The following is a 24,260-nucleotide window of genomic DNA, read 5'->3' as shown; positions in this document are numbered from 1 at the left end:
AGGTTTTAGTTTTAGCGATACAGCTCAGAAACAGGCCCTTCGGCCCACCGAATCCGCACCGACCAGCGATCTCCACACACTAGCACTATCCTACACGCATTAGGGACAATTTACAATTTTTACCGGAGCCAATTAACCTACAAACCTGTACGTCTTTGGAGTGGGGGAGGAAACTGGAGCAGCCGGAGAAAATCCACGCAGTCACGGGGAGAACATAAAACTCCGTACAGACAGCGCCCGTAGTCAGGATTGAACCCGGGTCAACTCTACTGCTGCGCCACCTTGCTGCCTGTAAGGTGGGTATGTGGAACGAGCTGCCAAAGGAGGTCGTTGAGGCAGGTACTATCGCAACGTTTAAGAAATATTTACTTTACAACTCAACTCAACCATCATTGGCACATGAGTTAAGTTAAACCCCAGCTGTCATTTAGAAGGATGAGAGGAGATCTTATAGAAATATATAACATTGTTAAGGGATAGCCCAGGTTAGATGCAGGAAAAATGGTCCTGATGTTGGGGGGTGGGGGAGGAGAGTCCAGACCAGGGTTCACAGTTTAAGTATAAGGGGTAGGCCATTTAGGACTGAGATGAGGAAAAAACATTTTCACCGAGAGAGTTGTGAATGTGTGGAATGCTCTGCCACAGAAGCAGCGGAGGCCAATAAACTGGATGTTTTCAAGAGAGATTTAGCTCTTAGGGCGAACGGAATCATGGGATATGGGGAGAAAGCCGGAACGGGAGCCATGATCATCTTGAATGGCGGTGCTGGCTCGAAGGGCCGAATGGCCTACTGCTGGCACCTATTTTCTACGTTTCAATGTAACACCTGGTATGAAATAAACGAAACGTTGAATCGACGAGCAATTGAGTCAAGAGTTGCTGTGGAAACACAAAAGGCCACCAGGAGTGAAGGCTCCCAGCTACAAAATTGAAGCAGATCTTTTTAGATTAATCCAATATTGGCTCAAAATAGCTCACTGGGTTTTGAAATGACAGGATCACAAAAAAAAAGATGAAATGTGATTTATTAAACCCACAGATTCTGGAAACTAAATGGCAACTGGCGGCACTGTTGGTGGAACCACTGCCTCACAGCACCAGAGACCCGGGTTCAATCCCGACCTCGGGTGCTGAATGTGTGGAGTTTGCACGTACTCTATGTCTTCTTCTTCTTCTTGCGTATGGCGTGCACAGCCTAAAGTTGCAGGACAACTTGTTCTATTTGATCTATATGTTTGTGCATGTCATGTTGATTGCATTGGTCGAAACAGAATAGACCACATGAAGGTTGCAGTCTCCCACCCCACGTTCTCTCTGTGAAAGCGTGGGTTTCCTCCGGGTGCTCCCATTTCCCCCCGCATCCCAAAGGTGTGCAGGTTTATGGGTTCATTCGTTTCTGCAACTTGCCCCCTAGAGAGCAAGGAATGTATGCGGAGGTGGAATAACATAGAAGTAGGTTGAGCGCCAATGGTCAATGTGGATTTGATGGGCCGAAGGGCCTGTTTCCATGCTGCATTTTTCAATCTATCAATCAAAAAGACCGCAGTGTCAATCGCCCCCCAATGCTAATGGATCATCATTTCACTGCAAAACAGGCAGCATACCAATATTTCTTCTACTCTGGGTCCGTAAGCACATTAGATGGTGCTTTTGATGCCAGGTTTCAGTCCGAAGGTTACTTCCTAGTAAGGGGCGCCTAATTACTTGAACACTTCAGGGGAACTCGTGGCTGACTGGCCAAGCTGCAGGTTACAAAGATATTAGAGTGCGAATGGGCGATTGTTTAATCTCCTAACGCCAAAACAGCAGGCTTTGAAATATGAAGCGATTTCCTCCCCTAACTTTAAACGCTCAGTGTCCAAAGGCAGATGTAAAATATACATGAGAGGAAAAAAATTCCTTGAATTTAAGGATCAATTAACTGTTTTAGAAGGCCAACCTATTTTGAGGATGTGGCATTTTAATGTTAACAATCCCATTTTATTATGCTCTATTAACTGTATGCTGCTTTGGAAAATATTCTAGGTGACAATTTTTCCTCACCTTGCTTCAAACCATTCTTAATTAAATGTTTAATGTGGCTCTAATCCTCTGGCATGTTTTGAGGTCCATTTGACCAGGGAGGAACAGAGAGAAATTAGTGTCTCAAAATTGCAACATCTCATGATCCCTAAACATTGAACATGGAATTCTTTCATTTTAGGTCACCTCTAACAACCCTCCCCTCCTCTTTCTTCCCCACACCACCCCTTTCTTCCCACCTCCCCTCCCCTGTATCCCACCTGCACTTGCACATATTTCTTCCACCCCCCTCCCCCTTCTTACATTCCTTCCTCTGGCTTCACAATTTGCAACTCTTCAATCCTTTTGTCTCACACTTTACTTTTCAATCTCTGACCTTTACGTTCCAACCATCTGCTAATCAACGCAAACCATCGCCTGTATCCACCTATTATCTTCCACTGAATATTGTATAGGTTGGGTGAGTGGGCAAATGCATGGCAGATGCAGTATAATGTGGGTAAATGTGAGGTTAACCACTTTGGTGGCAAGAACAAGAAGGCAGATTATTATCTAAATGGTGTCAGATTAGGAAAAGGGGAGGTGCAACGAGACCTGGGTGTCCTTGTACATCAGTCACTGAAAGTAAGCATGCAGGTACAACAGGCAGTGAAGAAAACAAATGGCATGTTGGCCTTCATAGCGAGAGGATTTGAGGTCCTACTGTAGTTGCACAGGGCCCTGGTAAGATTGCACCTGAAGTATTGTATACAGTTTTGGTCTCCTACTTTGAGGAAGGACATTCTTGCTATTGAGGGAGTGCAGGGTAGGTACACCAGGTTAATTTCCGGGATGGTGGGACTGACATATGATAAAAGAATGGACCGACTGGGTGAGAGGGGATCTTATAGAAACATATAAAATTATTAAGGGATTGGACAGGCTAGATGCAGGAAAGATGTTCCCGATGTGGGGGGAGTCCAGAAGCAGGGGTCACAGTTTAAGAATAAGGGGGTAGGTAGGCCATTTAGGACGGAGATGAGGAAAAACTTTTTCACCCAGAGAGTTGTGAATCTGTGGAATTCCCTGCCGCAGAAGGCAGTGGAGGCCAATTCACTGGATGTATTCAAGAGTGAAAAATATACATCCTCTAGATGAGCTGTGATGCATCCTCAGTGATGTGACCTGGGGTCATTGGGTGTTTCGGGTCTCACAACATCAGACACCCTCGCCTAGACGACCCAGCCGGGGTTGATCAGGCCCCGACTTGCGGCCCAGCAGCAACCGCCCACGGATCCGCCATCTTAGTAACCACTCTGCGGTGGTTGGGAGATTCCAGTGCGTGGAGGGACTGGGCTCTGTGGGGTGAATCCTGGCCGGGCTCCTCCTGTGTCTCATCAGGTTCAAGGCCTATGCACTGCACCTCTTTCATTCCCTCACTCCAACCACCCCACCCCCTCCCCCCCTGCAATCAGTCTGAGGAAGGATCCCGACCCAAAACGTCACCTATCCATGTTCTCCAGAGATGCTGCATGACCCGCTGAGTTACTCCAGCACTCTGTGTCCCTCGTGGACCCCCAAGCACAGCACATTTGTAGACGCCACCACATTGACTTCAACCACTGAGTAAATGCTCCTTCGTTGCTTAAGCAGTCCGAGCTCTACAATATTTACTCATCCTGACACATCTATCATCTCACTCTCCCCTCTAGAGTCCTCGTCGACAGCCTTTCCAGACCCCAGCAATATTAAAACAGTATTTTGCTTTACTCCAGAGTCTTGCGACTGCTTTCAAAACCACTTTTGGCTCTGTGGTGTTGCCCCCCCATCCATTCTCAGAGCTGCAGCAATCTGCAGCCGTAGAAGATAACAACTCACTTAGTCCAGTAAACACAGGCTTGGTTTCCCCGTTCGCGCAGTTTATTTGGTTTTCAGGCCTCGTTGAAATGCAACATCCCCGCTGATCATAGGGATTCTCGGACCAACAAATCTTTCTTTAACCAACAGCAAACCTGGTTCCAAAAGCTTGTGCTGTATATGAGCTTTATGTGTATTTGTGAGTATGTGTGTATATATACACACACACACACACACACACTGAACCTTTTTTTCTCGTTTATTATGTTGTTTACAGTGTACTAATGTTTACATATTCTGTTGTGCTGCTCAATTGTTCTATCTGGGACATACAACTATAAAACACTTGCACCTTAACTTGCAGCTCAATTGCAAATAAATATACTTGGTGTCGTTTGTGAAAATTGATTTGCAGGTTCTGCAGTGAAGCAGGATATCGTTAATCATGTGCGGGTTTCAGCAGAATGTTTCAGGGAGGGGGGTTTTGTGTAATAACACCCGATATAGCCACTTTTAAATACATTAAGGAATTGGTCATCTGAAGAAGAAATGCAGCTACAATTGAGACGGGAAATAATTAGCTGCTGACTATTATTTTAATGACATTAAACGTACACTTGCTCGTCAAGATGATGGAGAGCAGTGCTCTCAATGCCACATTTCTGCTCTAAACGCACCTAATAGTAAATATTTCATGTTTTTAGCGTTTAGTTTTTTTTTAGTTTAAGGGTACAGCGCAGAATCAGGCCCTTTGGCCCACCGAGTCCCCACCGGCCAGCGATCAACCTGTACGCTAGCACCATCCTACACACTTGGGACAATTTACATTTATACCAAGCCAATTAGCCTATAAACCTGCACGACTTTGGAGCGTGGGAGGAAAACCGATCTCCTGCAGAAAACCCACGCAGGTCACGGGGAGAACGTACAAACTCCGTACAGCAAGCAGCTGTGGTCAGGATCCGTGGTCGGATTCGAACCGGGTATCTGGCGCTGCAAGGCAGCAACTCTGTCGCAGCGCCACCGTGCCGCCCGCAGTGGTTCCAAAGACATGGTTGGGAAAGGGGAAGAGGTCCAATGAGATTAAAAGGCCATGGGACATTGGGGCAGGATTAGGGCTGTTTCCATGCTGTATCCTTCAAACTGCTCGAGGAATTCAGTAGGATCAGGCAATAATCTCAGCAAATAATGCTGCAAAATATATTCTCCACTCTGTATCTTCCCCTTTGGTATACCTACCATGCTTGACTTTGGCTTGATTGCATTTATGTATAGGTATTGTCTGATTTGATTAGATAGCATTGGGCGGCACGGTGGCACAGCGGTAGAGCTGCTGTCTCACAGTACCAGAGACCCCGGGTTCGATCCTGACATCAACTGTGTGGAGTTTGCACGTTCTCGCTGTGACCGCACAGGTTTCACCTGGGTTCTCCGGTTTTCTCCCGCATTCAAAATACATGCAGGGTAGTAGGCTAATTGGCTTCTGTAAATTTCCCCTAATGTGTAGGGAGTAGATGTGATAACATGGAACAATTTATCGGCAAGGACTCAGTGGACCCACTGCCCACACGCTGCAGACTGCAACACCACGGGATCTGTCTCCCAGATCCTACCGCTTCCCCCCTCCCCCCTACAGGGAACCTCAGTAACGATTCCACTGGGTCTTCCCCCTCCCCCTCCTTTAATAAGGTAAGCAGAACTTTAAAAAATGAGCCTGAAGATGGGTCTCAACCTGAAACGTCACCCATTCCCTTCTGTCCAGAGATGCTGCCTGTCCCTCTGAGACCCTCCAGCATTTTGTGTCTACCTTCATTGGGCTGAATGGCCTGTTTCCACGCTGCATCTCTAAACTAAACAAAAACAGACCTTTTTACTCAACCTCGATAAAGTGCGGCACGGTGGCGCAGCAGCGTCAGAGACTCGGGAACGAACCAGACTACGGGCGCTGGCTGTGCGGAGTTTGTACATTCCCCTCGTGACCGCATGGGTTTTCTCCGAGATCTTCGGTCTCCTCCCACACTCTATGTTGGTTAATTGTGCTTGGTATAAGAGTACATTGTCCCACCCAAGTGTGTGTAGGATAGTGTTAATGTGCGGGTATCGCTGGTCGGGGAGCCGAAGGGCCGGATTCCGGTGCTGTACCTCTAAACTAGACTAAACACATGACAATAATAAACCTAAATTTAAACTGTGAGTGAAAATCAAAAAAACTGGAGATGCTGAAAATCGTTTTACATTTTGCATTTTGATTTGCCACATGTCCACATGTTTTACCAGATGCCGCTTTGGTTATTTACCATCTTCTTTATGCTCACTCCGCTTCCAAGTTTTGTCATGTTTGCAAATTGAAAATTGCCAACTGACCCGTGGGGAATTTCACTCTCTCTCTCTGCTCCTCCCGTCCAAGAGCACAATCTGACCATCGCTGTGCGCTTCCCGTCATTCAGCCAATTTTCTATCCAATCTGCTGCTTCCACATTTATTTCACGGCCTTCTGACTTGATGTGCAGCTCATCACTGGACGCCTTTTGCAGGTTTAGTTCAGTTTACTCTAGAGATACAGCGTGGAATCAGGCCCTTCGTTCCACCTAGTCCACGTCGACCAGCGATCCCCGCACACTAACACTATCCTACACACACTAGAGACAATTTACAATTTTTACCTAAGCCCACCATCCTATAAAAACCAGGGCATCTTTGGACCTGTAGGTCTTTAAGGAATACTATTTACCTCATTGTCCCTCTAATACTTCATCAAAAAATATATACATTTGGCTAATTACGATATGCTTTAACCAATTTATGCTGCCTTTCTTAAGTCAATTCACATTTATCCAAACGTCTGATAATTCTGTCCCTATTATTTATTTCTAACGCTTTCTACAATGCCAGGGTTACATTGATTTGCCTTTCATTGCTGGGTTTATTTACTAAAATGCCGATTTAGTGTCAGGCTACTGCCAGGCAAGATAAGAATACTGGCAGCTACAACACAGACTATGATCTAGAAATGTGTTGGAAGAAACTGCAGATTTTTGTCTGACTGTACCTGATTCCATTTTATTGATGTTTGCTGTGTTGTCTCCGACCAGTCTGACTGTCCCTGATTGCCTTTTATCTCTGGTAGACAAAAATGCTGGAGAAACACAGCGGGTGAGGCAGCACCTGTGGAGCCCTTTATCTCTGTTTGCTTTGTTATTACCTTCTCCTGGCAAACAATGATTTATTGTACATTTTCCTTGCTCTCCACCCTCATTAGAAACATAGAAACAGAGAAAATAGGTGCAGGAGTAGGCCCTCTTAAACATCTAACTCCCTCTTAAATATAGCCAATGATCTGGCCTCAACTACCTTCTGTGGCAGAGAATTCCAGAGATTCACCACTCTCTGTGTGAAAAATGTTTTCCTCTTTCCTCTTGTTGTCTCTTTCTCACACCTGACACTTCCTTATCTCTGTATCTCCCCCTCCCTGTCCCCGGAAGAAGGGTCTCGACCCGAAACATCACCCATTCCTTCCCTCCAGAGGTGCTGACTGTCCCATTGAGTTACCCCAGCATTTGGTGTCTATGATCTGGAAATTCGTGCAGTGGGCAAAAACTATTGATAGACACAAAATGCTGGTGAAACTCGCTGGGACAGGCAGCATCTTTGTAGAAAAAGAATGGAATATAGGTGATATTTCAGATTAGATCCCTTCTTCAGACCTCACTTCTAGACTTCACTCTGAAGAAGGGTTCTGGCCTGATTCGTCACCCATCCCTTTGCTCCAGAGATGCTGCCTGACCCGCTGAGTTACTCCAGCATTTGTGTCTCTCTTTGGATGGACTTGGATTGTTTTCTCCAGAATGTCAGAGGTTAAGAGGAGACCTGATAGATGTATAAAAGAATTATGAGAGGCATAGGCAAGTTAGACAGGCAGAACCTTTTTCCCGGATGGGTGGAAATGTCAAAGACTAAAGGGAATAGCTTGAAGGTAAGAGGAGGCAATGTTTTACAGAGATGTGCAGGACAAGGCTTTTTTACACAGAGGGTGGTGAATGCCTGGGACGTGCTGCCTGAGCTGGTGGCGGTTACAATAATGGCTGATACAATAATGGGTAAGATGCTTTTGGAAAGGCACATGGGTATGCACAGAATGTGTAAGAAGGAACTGCAGATGCCAGTTTAAAACAATACACACAAATAGCTGGAGTAACTCAGGGGGGACAGGCAGCATCTCTGGAGAGAAGGAATGGGTGACGTTTCGGGTCAAGACCAGTCTGAAGAAGGGCCTCAACCCGGAATGTCTTTCCTCTTGTGCAGAGAATGGAAGGATATGGATCATGTGCAGGCTGATGAAATTAGTTACAATGACATCATATTTGACATAGACATGGTGTGCTGAAGGGCCTGTTCCTGAGCTGTGCTGTTCTACATTCTATGGCACGGTCAACTCTCCAGCTCCCTGCCTCTGTGAATGTTCCAATATGATTTATTCCTTCAGCGCCCAATTCCTGAACCTGCAAGCTTACATTCAGCCATCTTTATTTCCAATTGCCACTTGGCAGAGCAAAACAAATTTGTTTAGGGTTAATAAAATTCAAACACTATGTGTAGTTACTCAAAAAATAAAACTGCAATGGGCGTGAAGTTACTTCAAACATAGGAACAAAGAAACATAGAAAATAGGTGCAGGAGGAGGCCATTCGGCCCTTCGAGCATGCACCGCCATTCATTGTGATCATGGCTGATCGTCCCCTATCAATAACCGGTGCCTGCCTTCTCCCCATATCCCTTGATTCCACTAGCCCCTAGAGCTCATCTAACTCTCTCTTAAATCCATCCAGTGACTTGGCCTCCACTGGCCTCTGTGGCAGGAAATTTCATAAATTCACAACTCTCTGGTGAAAACGTTTTTTCTCACCTCAGTCTTAAATTACCTCCCCTTTATTCTTAGACAGTGGCCCCCTGGTTCTGGACTACAAAGATATGTGTCAGTAGTTTAGTTTAGTTTATTGTCATGTGAAAAGCTTTTTTATGTTGTTGAGTGCTAAGCAGTCAGTGGAAACACTATGCATGATTACAACCAAGCAGTCCACAGTGCACAGATACATGATAAAGGGAATAACGTTTAGTGCAAGATAAAATCCAGCAAAATCCGATTAAAGATAGTCTGAGTGTTTGCAACGAGGTAGATCGTAGCTCAGGACCACTCTCTAGTTGTTGGGATGATCGTTCAGTTGCCTGATACAGCTGGGAAGAAACTGCAACATGAGGACTAGCAATGTAGAATTGTAAGCTAATCATGCATGTTAAGGGACTGAATTCATTGTGTACATTGCCAAAATCCTCCCTCCAATTTAATTATAACTGATGACCTCGATCAAACTGTGCATCTGCAGACACAATTGCATTTATTTCTTGGCATCAAAGTATTCTCTGATGTACAGACAGTGCTATTTGCCAACAGAAAACCTTGTGATTAATAGATATTTCAATGTCATACATTTTCACTATAATGTGGAAAGCTTGTACAGGTGCACTCGGCATTAAGAGTTAGACAAACCAAACTCCTGGGAGAAAATGTTTCTGCCGAATTACACACGCCAACAGTTCAGCAAATCTGTGCCCGGCATCGAAAACTAAATGAAAATTGTATTTGAAGGCAAAATTGGCAGAGTGACTTTAATTTTTCTGCCTGAGCCAAACCTATTTTTTCACCTAAACATACAATATACAAATTAATTATTCTGAATTCTGTTTGAAGTAAGTACAGTATTGGATTGTCCAGAGTTTTGTCATGCCTCAATACCTGCAAACAGAGGGATGGCGCCTTACAATACTTAAAGCGCCAGAGACACGGGTTCGATCCCAACTGCAGGTGCTGTCTGTACAGAGTTTGTACGTTCTCCCCGTGACTGCATGGGTTCTCTCCGAGAACTTAGATTTCCTCCCACATTCCAAAGACCTCCACCATTGTAGGTTAATTGGCTTGGTATAAATGTAAATTGTCCCTAGTGTGCAGGGCAGTGTTAATGTGCGGGGACTGCTGGTCGGTGCGAACTTGGTGGACCGAAGGGCCTGTATCTCTAGACTAAAAAACTAAACTAAACTAAAAGACATGGAAACTAGAAAACACGAGTTTGCAAATCTAAAGGAGCATTTGATAACACCTCATACTGGATCTTGGTGTTTTTCTATAGACAGTGCATTCAGAAATGCATTTCAGTTATTTCTTTTTAATTACTTTGCAAACATTTTTGTTTTTGCTTCTTCATTCCAGGGTATTGTGTGTAGATTGATGATTAGAAAAAAAAGAATTTAATCCATTTAAAAATAAGGCTGCAACATAACAAAATGTGTAAAAAAGTGAAGGCATCTGAATACTTTCTGAATGCACTGTACTTAGGGGAAGTGTTGGTCCCTTTAAGGGCCTGTCTTACGCGATTTTTTCGGCGATTTGCCGCCGCAGGTAGCCGAAAATCTTCAACATGTTGACATGTCGCGGGGTGACGCCTGTATGGCCGTGAGTAGTCGCCCAAAGAGTTGTGCCTTAATCTGGTCGCCGCTGGATTTTCAACATGTTGAAAATTTTCGCCGACCTGCTGCGACTATGACGGGTGCCGGCAAGTCGCCGAAAAAATTGCGTAAGTGGGACAGGCCCTTGAGTTTTACCCTGAGGATGTGCCACAATAGTCCAAGGACAGTTGGTCAGATGGTAAAGTCAGAAATATAATAAAAAGAATCTACAGATACTGGTTTATATCAAAGTTAGACATAAAGTGCTGGAGTAACTCAGCGGTTCCGGCAGCATCTCCGGAGGAAATGGATAGGTGACATTTTGGGTCGGGACGAGTCTGGAAAAGGGTGCCAACCTGAAACGTCATCGAAGGATTTTCTCCAAGAATGCTGCCTGACCTGCTGAGTTACTCCAGCATTTAAGTCTATCTTTAATAAAAACAGAAGGTTGGATACACTCTGCTAGGAAGGTGGCTTCATCGAACTAACATTTTAAAAGGTTTCGGCCCGAAACGTTGCCTATTTCCTTCACTCCATAGATGCTGCTGCACCCGCTGAGTTTGTCCAGCATTTTTGTGTACCTTCGATTTTCCAGCATCTGCAGTTCCTTCTTAAACATTCTAGCTCAATGGCTTTTCATCAGAACCTTGCATGAGTTCCTTTCTGCAGATGCTGAGTACTTCTCTTATTTCTTTTGGAAGTACTCTTATGGGCCTGTCCCACTTAGAGGACTGCACGAGACTATGTAGTCACCACATGTTCGCGGGTGGTTGCCAGCGAGTTCCTTTCATGGTCGTGAGGAGATCCCGCATTATGGCAACTAGTCGCGGCCTCATTATGGTCGGCGTGAATTTTTCAACATGCCGAAAAATTCACGCCGATCATAAAAAGAAGCCGCCATGGAGAGTAGCGAGAATTCTCGAGCCGTAGGTGGGTCGCCAGGAGGTCCTAGTGGGTTCGCCAGGAGGGCGAAGGCTCTCGGAGGTTCTCGTAGGTTGGAGCCGGTGCTGACTGGTGAATTTCATTGGCTCAATGGGGGAAAAAGTAGTTTACAGAATTAAGGATAATCGACCGGTAACGTTAAATGTCCACCAAGCTTCACAGCCGTGTATCTCTAGCTTCTTAAAAATTGTCTCCACTCCTTCACCCCCGTCTTATAAAGGACTTACCGTACACTGTGCTTTGGCCGTCTTTTTACAGCGCCAACCTTCCTGTTCACCGCAGTTTGTGTCTGTATCACCTTGGCTTTGCACTCTGTGATATTTTTGGACAGGGCAAGCGGGGGGAACGCTGTCTTAAAAAATTCACACGGGCTGGTGAAGGAAGCAATGTGTGTGTGTTCCGCTCTGACAGTCGCCGGCAGTCCGCTGAAAAATCGCCTAAGAGCGACAGGCCCATTAATCTTTCCCACCCTTTCTTCAATGATTTCTTTAATAATGTCTCCCACGCACACTTCCACACAAGCCTCTCTAGTTGTTGGTAGGATGGTCCGGTTGCCTGATAACAGCTGGGAAGAAACTGAATCTGGAGGTGTGCGTTCTCACACTCGTTCTCATTCTCACTACACCTTTTGCCCGATGAGAGGGGGGAGAAGAGGGAGAAGAGGGAGTGGCCAGGGTGCGACTGGTCCTTGATGATGCTGCTGGCCTTGCCGAGGCAGGGTGAGGTATAGATGGGGTGATTGGAAGGGAGGTCGGTTTGTGTAATGGTTCTGGGCAGCGTCCACAATTCTCTGCAATTTCTTGCGGTCTTGGGTTGGAGCTGATCCCAAACCAAGCTGTGATCCATCCCGATAACATTCTATCCATGGCATCACGTTACACACTATATTGTTACACCCCACAATGGATTGCCTTCTGCTCGACTGCACAACCGAGGAAAGGCGCAGATTTAATCTCTGTTATGTGGTTTGCTGCACAATTTGTTTGTCATGTTGTGGTCGATTTGATTGCAAGTCCTGATGGCACGAAGAACCGTAATGAACGGTGGTTTGTCAAAGCTGGCTGGCAGCCAACTTAGCCTCAACTCTAACGCGGTCGAATAGCCTCCCGCTGTTCCTGCACGGGAGGAATAGCCACTCAGTTGAGTTACCAGAGATTTGATCAATTCTGTGTATCAAGGCACACTCCACATAACGTCTGACAATGACGGGAATTGGCTCATTAGGTTTCTCAAGTTGCAGACCATTTAGCACTGTTGTCGACTGCAGGTTCACATGCAGCTGTTACAGTGGTTTCTTGACAAAGCCTTGAAGGGAATCATTTCTCTATCCCGGCAGCTATCAGCACGATCAGAGAATTAACCGCAGAGCTCTGCGGTGGAGCGACTGGTAGAGGCCGCTCAAGCTTATTATCTCCAACATGGTTTTGCGTTTAGAAAATTTGTGGGGATTGATGACTTTTGTGAAGTTTACGATATGGGAAACGTACCGAGTGACACTGAGCAGCGGGAAAACCTGCAGGTTTAATGAATCTTAAGTTGCTAAATCAGTACAATAAGCTGTGCCTATGTTCTTTGTAGTCTAAATGTGCCTGGATCCTGTCAGTAGCAACAAATTCTTTGCCAGCTCGTGCAATGACATCGTGGTGCAATCAGAACACCCATCACGCAATGGACTGCAATTGGATCCTGATCTAATTGCACTCATTAAGATCAATATCCGCTGCTCTCAATGGGGTGGTGGAATAAACTACATTTAGCTTTCTCTCTCTTTGATGTCCCATTGTAATTGTTCACTGCTAGTGACATAAATCTCCAGTTAAACACCACCCTTGCGTATCTCACGAACGATGATTAAAGATACAAGAGAGAGGTCTGGTGTGGTTGATAGTCCATGTACTCGATCGGCAACCTGTCTCATGGAACCCCAGATGACTGTGATGATAAACACAGGGCCCAAAATTTTCACACAGAGAGTGGTGAATCTCTGGAACTCTCTGCCACAGAGGGTAGTTGAGGCCAGTTCATTGGCTATATTTAAGAGGGAGTTAGATGTGGCCCTTGTGGCTAAGGGGATCAGGGGGTATGGAGAGAAGGCAGGTACGGGATACTGAGTTGGATGATCAGCCATGATCATATTGAATGGCGGTGCATGCTCGAAGGGCCGAATGGCCTACTCCTGCACCTAATTTCTATGTTTCTATGAACCCAGACCATCGCGCAAACCAACCTCTCTTCCACTGACTCCATCTGTCAGCACGGGTGTCAGGCAGGAGAATGGGGTTGAAAGGGAAAGATGGATCAGCCAAGATTGAATGGTGGGGTAGACTTGATGGGCCGAATGGCCTAGTTCTGCTCAAGGTTTCAAGGTCAGTTTATTGTCACATGTACCGGTTAAGGTACAGTGAAATTGGAGTTGCCATACAGCCATACTAAGTGAAAAGCAACAAGACACACAGCCACATAAAATAAAAGTTAACGTCAATATCCATCACAGTGGATTCCACATTCCTCACTGTGATGGAAGGTAACAAATTTCAATCTCCTTCCTCTTGGTCTCCCGCGGTCGGGGCAGTCAGACCATCCGCACTCAGGTTGATCCCCATTCTCCTGCCTTCTCCCCGTAACCTTTGATGCCCTTACTAATCAAGAACCTATCAATCTCGGCTGTACAGGCGACCATGAAGCAACATGTGTATTGTATCTTTTAGATGACCGGAATACTTTGTAGCCTTGTCGCCATCCTTTATGTGGCCACTTCTTGCATATTTGTGTATGCAAAACAAAGGCATGTCACGGCTAATAATAAAATATCATTCATTCATTCATAGTTAAGATGAACAAACTAAGATCAGTGACTAGATGTGTAGGAGGGAACTGCAGGTACTGGTTTACACCGAAGAAAGACACAAAATGCTGGAGTAACTCAGCGGGCCAGGCAGCATCTCTGGAGACAAGGAATGGGTGAGGTTTTGGGTCGAGACCCTTCTTCAGACTCAAGATAGACTTTTGTGTCTATCTTCAGTGACTAGACGTTGGGCATTGACACTCTGAAGTTCTCGATGTTTTTGATTATTTGTACTGAAAAATAAGTTTGATTTTGGTTGGAAATAAAGTCTAGTCTGTTACATTGGCCGTCTTACGCACCCAGGAAATTCGGCATGGCGTCGAAGACTCGTTCCAACCTCTATAGATTCACCCATCACGAAGAAGAAAGAAAAGTTGTAAAACGTGTTCCACCAGATTCCAGAACAGATTCTTACCTGCAGTGATCAAACTCTTAAACAGCCTCTCACAAACTAAGGGTGTATTCCCGATCCTCCAATCTACTTTGTTGGAACTCTTGCACTTTTTTAACCTGCACTTTCTCTGTTGCTGCAAGACTACAGCTTTTTACAGTCGGTAGAGATGAGGGTGGAGTATTGCTGGTTTTCAAATGAGAATGATTAGTTAGTCGAGAAAATGCAGCTGTGGGCATCTTGAGCAAAAGACAAAGTGTTGGCGTGTCTGTCTATTCCCTTCACAGATGCTGCCTGACCAGCTGAGTTCCACCAGCACTTTGATTGATCGATGTATTTCCTTTGTACAGCAGTATCAAGTTATCCATGTATCCATTGCATGCAGTGAAACATTGCAGTTCCTTCGTGAAACATTCTCCGTCTGATCGGTGAAATTACAAAGTCAAATCTAACCAGGCTAAAGCCGTAGCCACTAAATGATGAAAAATCTTTCAATTTTCAGATGGGGAACGCAGGGAGATTTTACCACCACTCATCCTCGTCCAGTTGTCAAGATTAAGTTCTTCACGGAGAGCACAGGAGTTCTTGCCCTCGAAGACAAAGAATTGGGGAAGGTAAGAGGAACTTTTGCATTTGTGACTTTCGCTCTCTGTCCTGAGCCATCCTGGTCTTGTCATTTTCTTGATCTGTAATCGACATTGTGTACAGTTCTGATCGCCCTGCTATAGGAAGGTTGTCATTCACTGGAAGAGGCACAAAAAAGGTTTATGTTTATAAGGATGTTACTGAGTCTGGAGGGTTTGAGTTATAAGGAAAGACTGGATAAGAATCTCATTCAGGGCAACACAGCAGATAGAACTGCTGCCTCGTGCCACCAGAGACCAGGGTTTGATCCTGACTTTGGCTGCTGTCCATGTCGAGTTTGCACGTTCGCCCTGTGATCGCATGGGTTTCCTCTGGGAGCTCTGGCTTCTTCCCACATCCCAAAGGCATGTGGGTTTGAAGAGTAATTGGCCTCCGTAAATTGCCCCAAGGGTGTAAGGAGTGGATGCGAAAGTGCGGTAACATAGAACTAGTGTGAACGGGTGATCGATGGTCAGCGTGGACTCGGTGGGTTGAAGGGCCTGTTTCCATGCTGTATCTTTCTATCGATCAATCAAGCCAGTACCTTTATCCCTGTAGCAAAGGCGGCTTTATAGAGGTGACCTTATAGAGGTTTATGAAATCATGAGAGGCGTAGATAAGGTGAATAGCCACAGTCTTTTTCCCAGGATAGGGGGGTCTAAAACTAGAGGGCATAGGATTAAGCTTTATGGTCAGAGGGACAAAGTTTAAGGGAAGTGTGCAGGACATGATGATTATGCTGAGGGTGGTGGTTGTGGAGGCATTGAATGGCATTGGCATTGAATAATGGCATTGAAGAGACTTTTAGATAGACACATGTAAATGCAGAGATTGGAGGGACCACCACCAGGGGGCGCCGCACGATTGGCAGCCCCGCCAACAGTCTGTCTTTTTTTTTGTCTTTTTTTTCATGTTTAGTGTGTTTTTAAAGTCTGTGTAAATGTTCTCCATGTGGGGGGGGGGGGGGCAGGGGGGGAGGTGGAGGAGGTCAGGGGGAACTTTTTTGTCAGTTTCTTACCTTGCCGGAGATGCAGTTGTTTTCCGGATCGCATCTCCGGTCGCTCTGCGGCCTACCATCGATGGAGCTGGAGGCCTCCTCGGACTGACTTTGGGCCCCACCGCGGGGCGTGGACTTAACATCGGAGTCGATCCCTTGTCTGGGATCGCTCCCACCTCGGCCTGCGGACTTTACATCGAGAGCTCGCAGTCTCGGGAGAGGCTAGTCGGGAGCTTCAACGACGCAGAGGCTCGACCAGCCTCGACTCGGGGTTCGATCGCCCGGCATGGGGGAGTTGACATTGCCCCGATGCGTAGCGCCAAAACACCGCCAGCTACGGGTCAAGATCATCCCGTCAACGGAGGGCTCGAGGCCCCCGACCACGCGAGAGGAAAGAAGGGAAGAGATTTGAACTTTTTTTACGCCTTCCATCACAGTGAGGAATGTGGAGGAGTCACTGTGGTGGATGTTTATGTTAAAATGGATTTTGTGTGTTCCGTTGTTTTTTATTTGTATGACTGACATGGCAAATGAAATTCCTCCTATGTTGCAAAACATACTTGGCTAATAAAGTATAATTGTATTGTGATATGGATTAGGTACAGGCAGATAGATTAGTGTATGTTCAGCCCATGGACATCATTAATTATAGCATCATGGTCAGTCCAGACATTGTGGGCCAAAGGGCCTGTTCCTGCGCTGTATTGTTCTTGCGTAAGAAAGAACTGCAGATGCTGGTTTAATCTGAAGATAGACACAAAAAGTCTGAAGAAGGGTCTCGACCCGAAACGTCATCCATGCCTTCTCTCCAGAGACGATGCCTATCGCGCTGAGTTACTCCAGCTTTTTGTGTCTACCTTCTGTACTGTTCTTTGTTCCTCAGGAAGCAAGAAATTGTATAAAAGGGGAAAGAAAGAAAGTGACAGAAAGGCAAATATAAGAAAATATATATTGTTTTAAAGAATTTTCAGCACCTAATCGAACAGGATTGATGCGAGTCTCAATCTAACTGCTGCTCAATGAGAAAGTGGTGATTGGCAATAACTCACATCGATGATATTGTTGAGGGTGTACTTCCATTTGGAAATTAAAGACATTAATTTAAGTGACAAATTCAGGTGTGAACTTTCTTGCAAACACAGCATCTATATTGCATGCCATTTCTGGGTGGGTTTTGCTGTAAAGGTACCACACTCAGTGAATCTTACAGACAATGGAGCAGGTTTGGCCATTCAGTCCATCGAGTCCACCCCACCATTCAATCGTGGCTGGGATCTATTTTTCCCTCTTAACCCCATTCTCCCGCCTTCCCTCTGTAGCCTTTGATATCTTTACTAATCTATCAATATCATGATCACATTGAATGGTGGTGCTGGCTCGAAGGGCCGAATGGCCTATTCCTGCACCTATTGTCTATTGTCTATTGTCTAATGTGTAGGAAGGAAGCGCAGATGCTGGTTTATACCGAAGATAGACACAAAGTGCTGGAGAACCTCAGTGGATCAGGTAGCATCTGGAGAGAAAGCCTGAGGAAGGGTTCCAATCCAAACATCACCCATCCTTTTTCTCCAGAGATTGTGTCTATCTAAGAATCTATCAATCTCTGCCTTAAAAATTCCCAATGACTTGGCCTCCACGGCCGTTTGTGGCAACGAATTCCCCAGATTCAGCACCCTCTGGCTAAAGAAATTCCTCCTCATCTCCATTCTGAAGGTACGTCCTTTTATTCTGAGCCCGTGCCCTCTGGTTCTGGACTCTCCTAGTACTGGAAACATCCTTTCCACATCCACGCTATCACGACCTTTCACTATTCAGTAAGTTTCAACGCGATACCCCCTCATCCTTCTAAACTCTTGCGGGTGCAGGCCCAGGGCCTTCAGTCCTGGCTGGATTTTTACTTTAACAATTAACTGTGGATCTGCACCTGGACTTGCAGCATAAATAGGACAGAGCGCAAATCCCACCCTTAGAAACATAGAAACATAGAAAATAGGTGCAGGAGTTAGGTCATTCGGCCCTTCGAGCCTGCACCGCCATTCAATATGATCATGGCTGATCATCCAACTCAGTATCCTGTACCTGCCTTCTCTCCATACCCCCTGATGCCTTTAGCCACAAGGGCCACATCTAACTCCCTCTTAAATATAGCCAATGAACTGGCCTCAACTACCTTCTGTGGCAGAGAATTCCAGAGATTCACCACTCTCTGTGTGAGTTATTTATTTATTTATTTATTTATACCAGCAGTTCTGGCTCACATACTGTCATGTATTTCCACAAAATTAATTTAGTTTAGTTACACAGAAACATAGAAAAGTAGGTGCAGAAGTAGGCCATTTGGCCCTTCGAGCCAGCACCGCCATTCAATATGATCATGGGTAATCATCTAAAATCAGTACCCATTCCTGCTTTTTCCCCCATATCCCTTGATTTCTTTAGCCCTAAGTGCTAAATCTAACCCCCTCTTGAAAACATTGGAGATGCAAATTCTCCTTGATCCCACCGAGTCTGCACCAACCAGCCATGCCCACACATTAACACTATCCCACACGCACCAGGGCCAATTTTACATTTACACCAAGCCAATTAACCTACAAACCTGTACTTCTTTGGAGTGTGGGAGGAAACCGATGATCTCGGAGAAAACCCGCGCAGGTCACGGGGAGAACGTACAAACTACGTACAGACAGCACCCGTAGCCGGGATTGAACTCGGGTCTCTGACTCTGTAAGCGCTGTAACGCTGCAACTCTACCGCAGCGCCACCGTGCCGCCACGGTCGGGAGAATGCCCTTCACACACCAATATTCTCAGCACAGGTGATGTTGATTGTTAGTAACGTATCATATTGGAAGTAAAAAATATCTTGTATACATTGCGTCGTCTATATATTTAGCGTGCCTATTCATAAATTTAATTAATTCAAGAGGCAGCTGCCTACACAGATGCAATCCTTCATCAAGTCAACAAACCACGAGGTGTGCTGAGCATAACGAAAGTGGGCTCAAAGATTCAATGGATATTTATTGTCACGTATGTAATTAAATATTACACAGTGAAATTCATTTTGCAAATAATACCAACACCGCCATGTTTGGTGGCGTTTTATCAAGGTCAATGTCTGGATTGCTGCAAGCTTGTTCTACTGAAGCAGCTCCCGATTCTCTCCATTGCCCACAACAAGCTCGGACCCCGATAGATTAAAACAATTCATTCCCTCTGAGATGGAGTCATAGTCATACAGCATAGAAACAGGCCCTTCGGCCCAGCTTGCTCACAATGGCCAACATGTCCCAGCTACACTAGTCCCACCTGCCTGCGTTTTGCCATATCCCTCCAAACTTGTCCTAGCCATGTACTTGTCCAACTGTTTCTAAAATGTTGGGATAGTCCCAGCCTCAATTACCTCCTCTGGCAGCTTGTTCCACACACCCACCACCCTTTGTGTGAAAATGATACCCCTCAGATTCCTAATAAATCTTTTCCCATTCACCTTAAACCTAATGTTCGAGAATTCATCAATTGCCAAACACCTTTAGAACAATTTGTCCGAAGAAGGATCCGGACCCGAAACGTCACCTGTCCATTCTCTCCAGGGATGCTGCCTGATCCGCTCAGTTACTCCAACATTTTGTGGCTGCCTTTGGCATAAGCCAGCATCTGCAGTTCATTTTGTTAGTTCTTTTGCAAATCTTCTACGTCCTTCAACTTGTTCACTTTCAAAGAGGTTTATAAAAAGATAAAAAAGAATAAAAAGGTAGAGTTTGCACGTTCTGTCCTGTGACCACGTGGGTTTCCTCTGGGTGCTCTGGTTTCCTCCCACATGGGCGGCACGGTGGCACCTTGGTAGAGTAGCTGCCTTACAGCGCTTTCAGCACCAGAGAGCCGGGTTCGATCCTGACTACGGCTGCTGCCTGTGCGGAGTTTGCACGATCTCCCCGTGACCTGCGTGGGTTTTCTCCAATATCTACGGTTTCTTCCCACACTCCAAATACATACAGGTTTGTAGGTTAATTGGCTTTGTATGAATGTAAAATTGTCCTTCGAGCATGTAGGATAGTGTTAATGTGCGGGCATTGCTGGTTGACGAGGACTCGGTGTACCGTCGAGCCTGATTCCGCGCTGTATCGCTAAAAACAAATGGCAGACCTCTACCGGTTTGTATGTTCATTTGCCTCTGTAAAATGTTCCTTGGCATGTCGGGCGCTGATGAGAAAGTGGAATAACAAAGTGGGTACGAGTGATCGATGGTCAGCATGGATCTGGTGGGCCATTTCCATGCTGTATCTATAAAAGTAAAAATATTTGCCAAGAAAGTTTCTCAAGCAAGCTTGGCAAAAATTCCGTAGTATGTCAATAACTACTTTCTGAACTTTCCACATCAGTGGCATGAGAAGTACTCTGTACAATCGTAAGAATACGAAAAATATTCATACATTCACAATCACAAACAAAACAAATCAATTTTTACTACCTAAATCCCTTGTTCCAGTATTTACATTTTATTGGCATCTAGTGTGGAAAAGCTCACCTGAATAATTCAATGTGTAGAAAGTTTATTGTCTTCAGTCAGCCTCAGAATATATTTTAAATCGCTAAATATCAAAGTAGTAATATTCACTGTTGTAATGTTTCATCTGTAAATGTAAACTTGACCCTGTTGTTTACAAGGGTTTATCATTTTACCCCCCCCCCCCACCCCCCCACCCCACCACCCACACCCCCCCCCCCCCCCCCCCCCCCCCCCCCCCCATGTGCTGTTAGTTTAGTTTATTGTCACATGTACAGTGAAAAGCTTTTGTTGCGGGCTGGCCAGTCTGAGCACTGAGCTGCCTCTGAATGAAATAGATCTAAATGTACCTTTATAGGAGCAATTTTTGTTATTGCGACACGATACGAGACGATATGATACAATAGAACTTTAGTTATCCCAGGAGGGAAATTGATCTGCCAACAGTCATAAAACACAAAATACATTGTTTAGAAATTGAAAGCACTTAAATGCCACGCTGTTGAGAATATTTATCATCATACGATTGCTTGGCAAACACGAGACCTCTAAACAGATATTGCACAATGCACGAATCTCCTTCAGCAATTGCCGTGGGCACAAGAAGATAGACTCAAAATGCTGGAGTAACTCAGCAGGTCAGGCAGCATCTCTGGAGAGAAGGAATGGGTGACGTTTCGGGTCGAGACCCTTCTTCGGACGTATCATCCCTGCCCCCACCTCAACGAGTTCCGGGTCCTCCACGACGTACAGCTTTTCTACCACTGGCTCGAAGGGCCGAATGGCCTACTCCTGCACCTAAGTAGTCAAAGTATCCTTTATTGTCATTCAGAGCTTTCGGTCTGAACGAAATTTCGTTGCCTTGCAGTCATACATATAATAAAATAACAAAACACACAATAAACACAAATTTAACAGTGGATGTTAAATTTGTCTATTTGTCTAATGTCTACCGTCGCGTCAACCTCCGTGCCTTCAGTTCAGTTTAGTTTATTGTCACATGTACCGAGGTACAGTGGAAAGAAAAGAAAACATGCTAACCAGTCTGCAGAAAGACAATACATGATGACAATCAATCCGTTTACAGTGTATAGATACATAATAAGCAAATAACATTTAGTGCAAGGTAAAGCCAGCAAAGTCCGCTCAAGGATAGTCTGAGGGACATCAAAGAGGTAGATAGTAGTTCCGCACCGCTCTCTGGTTGTGCTAGCATGATTCAATTGCCTGATAACAGCTGGGATGAAACCGTCCCTGAATCTGGAGGTGCACGTTTTCACAATTCTATACTTTTTGCCTGATGGGAGAGGGGAGAAGAGGGAGTGGCCAGGGTGCGACTGGTCCTTGATTATGCTGCTGGCCTTGCTGAGGCAGCGTGAGGTGTAGATGGAATCAATAGAAGGGAGGTTGGTTTGTGTGATGGTACGGGCTGCGACCACAATTTGCTTCCTTTTTCTCTGGGAAGGAGTCCTCACCACCCAGTGATGGCCCTTTCTCCCGTCTCCACCAGTCCCCCTCCTCTTAGAGTCTACCAGACGACCTTCTATCATCTTTGGACCTGTTCATTTCTAACTGCTGGCGTGACATCAACTATCTCAACGTTTCCACTCCCCTTCCTTACTCTAACTAAATATTAACTGCGTGCCTAATCACATTCTACCCTGCTGAATCTAATATCCAGAATATAGAATGATCGAATAATAAATTGTTCACTGTACCTCAGTGTACATGATAATTAACCAAAACCTAATTAACCATTATTAACACCTAAATAGACACAAAATGCACAAAGTAACTCAGCAGGACTGGCAGCATCTCTGGAGAGAAGGAATGGGTGACGTTTCGGGTCGAGACCCTTCTGATGTAATCTCCTCATTGCTTCACGAAGTTCAGTATTTCCTTTATTCCCTACTCTTAAGTATCTGCACTGGTTTCTCCCCAGCAAATTGATTTCACCTTCCAAGGTTACCTGCACAATCTTCAGTTCCTTTTCGCCATTACACCAGCTCCGCTTTTGACAGTGGCCGCAATTTCCGTCGATCAATTGGTTTCTGGGAACAGCGCAGCCAGTTTGATTTTTCACCTCACGGTTTTCACAAACCTTCCACAGACCCTTCCATTGAATTAACCTTCCCTCCACTTCTGAGACAGCCCTTGATGTCCGTGGAGCGTCGCGGGAGGTGTCTCAATGTTAACGGGCAGATGCAAGTTAGATTTGCTGCAGGAATATTAGAAGTCAATGAAAGAAACTGTGCTGATCAGAAAGGATGTTGTGGAGACTGCAACATCATCGCAGTGCACCTTTTGAAACTAAAGCCCCTGTCCCACTTAGGAGACCTAAACAGCAACCTCTGGTGACCTTGCACACCACCCAAGGTTTCCATGAGGTCACCGGAGGTTTTGGTCACTCTCCCTAATGGTCAAAAGTGGTCGAGGCTTCATCCAGGTTGCTGCTATTTTGCCATAGAGGGAGTGCAGAGAAGGTTCACCAGACTGATTCCTGGGATGTCAGGACTTTCATATGAAGAAAGATTGGATTGACTCGGCTTGTACTCGCTAGAATTTAGAAGATTGAGCGGGGATCTTATAGAAACTTACAAAATTCTTAAGGGGTTGGACAGGCTAGATGCAGGATGATTGTTCCCGATGTTGGGGAAGTCCAGAACAAGGGGGAAATCTTTTAGGACCGAGATGAGGAAAACATTTTTCACGCAGAGAGTGGTGAATCTCTGGAATTCTCTACCACAAAAGGTAGTTGAGGTCAGTTCATTGGCTATATTTAAGAGGGAGTTAGTTGTGGCTAAAGGGATCAGGGGGTATGGAGAGAAGGCAGGTAGAGGATACTGAGTTGGATGATCAGCCATGATCATATTGAATGACCTACTCCTGCACCTATTTGCTATGTTTCTATATTTCTATGTTCATCATGATTAAAACCGGCCTCGACTAAAAATAGGTTGCCGTATTAAAAATCGATATTTTTTAGTCGCAGGTCTAGTCGAAGCCGGTCTTCTTCATAGTTGAGGAAGGTTTTCAACATATGCGTGGGAGGTAGTAGGAGGTTGCAGGTCACCTCGACCTTGATTTTTCTTTTTTTTGGGTGGCGGGCAAAGTCACCAGAGGTTGCTGTTTGGGTCTCCTAAGTGGGACAGGGGCTTCATTAATCGTCTCGTTTCATCCTGCTGACGTGACGCTTTTTGTTTGCTGTCTTTCAGCTCGTTCTTTACCCGACTCCCAACAATCTGAAGACACCAGAATTGCTCACGATGGTGACACCAAAAAATAGCCAAGATTCAGATCTGAAAATGAAACTGGCGGTAAAGATGGATAAACCTCCAAACATGAAACACTGCGGGTAAGTCTGCAACGTGAGCAGGTTGGAGATAAAGCAGTGCATTGGCTCTGACAGAGCTGATTTTGGGTACTGGTAAAGCCTTGGGATAATGGTGAGGGAAAGACAGCACAGAGTGCAAGCACTACACATCGTCTGAAGCAGGGTCTCAACCCGAAACGTCACCCATTCCTTCTCTCCAGAGATGCTGCCTGTCCCGCTGAGTTACTCCAGCTTTTTGTGTGTCTGTCAAGGAACTGCAGAT

General features: G+C 45.4%; 1 protein-coding gene across 7 annotated transcripts in view; it reads left to right on the top strand.

Moving 5' to 3' along the window:
* Positions 1–24,260, top strand: part of cadps2 (Ca++-dependent secretion activator 2) — a 371,627-nt gene that overhangs the window by 134,751 nt on the left and 212,616 nt on the right. For all 7 annotated transcript variants that reach the window (XM_055650231.1, XM_055650236.1, XM_055650233.1 and 4 more), the window contains exons 7-8: positions 15,037–15,148; positions 23,880–24,019. In XM_055650231.1, the coding sequence (XP_055506206.1) occupies positions 15,037–15,148; positions 23,880–24,019 (252 nt within the window). The remainder of the gene's footprint in view (positions 1–15,036; positions 15,149–23,879; positions 24,020–24,260) is intronic.

The sequence above is a fragment of the Leucoraja erinacea genome, chromosome 19, assembly GCF_028641065.1.
Source record: "Leucoraja erinacea ecotype New England chromosome 19, Leri_hhj_1, whole genome shotgun sequence".
NCBI classification, from domain to species: domain Eukaryota; kingdom Metazoa; phylum Chordata; class Chondrichthyes; order Rajiformes; family Rajidae; genus Leucoraja; species Leucoraja erinaceus.
This window is presented reverse-complemented; position numbering and strand designations above follow the sequence as displayed.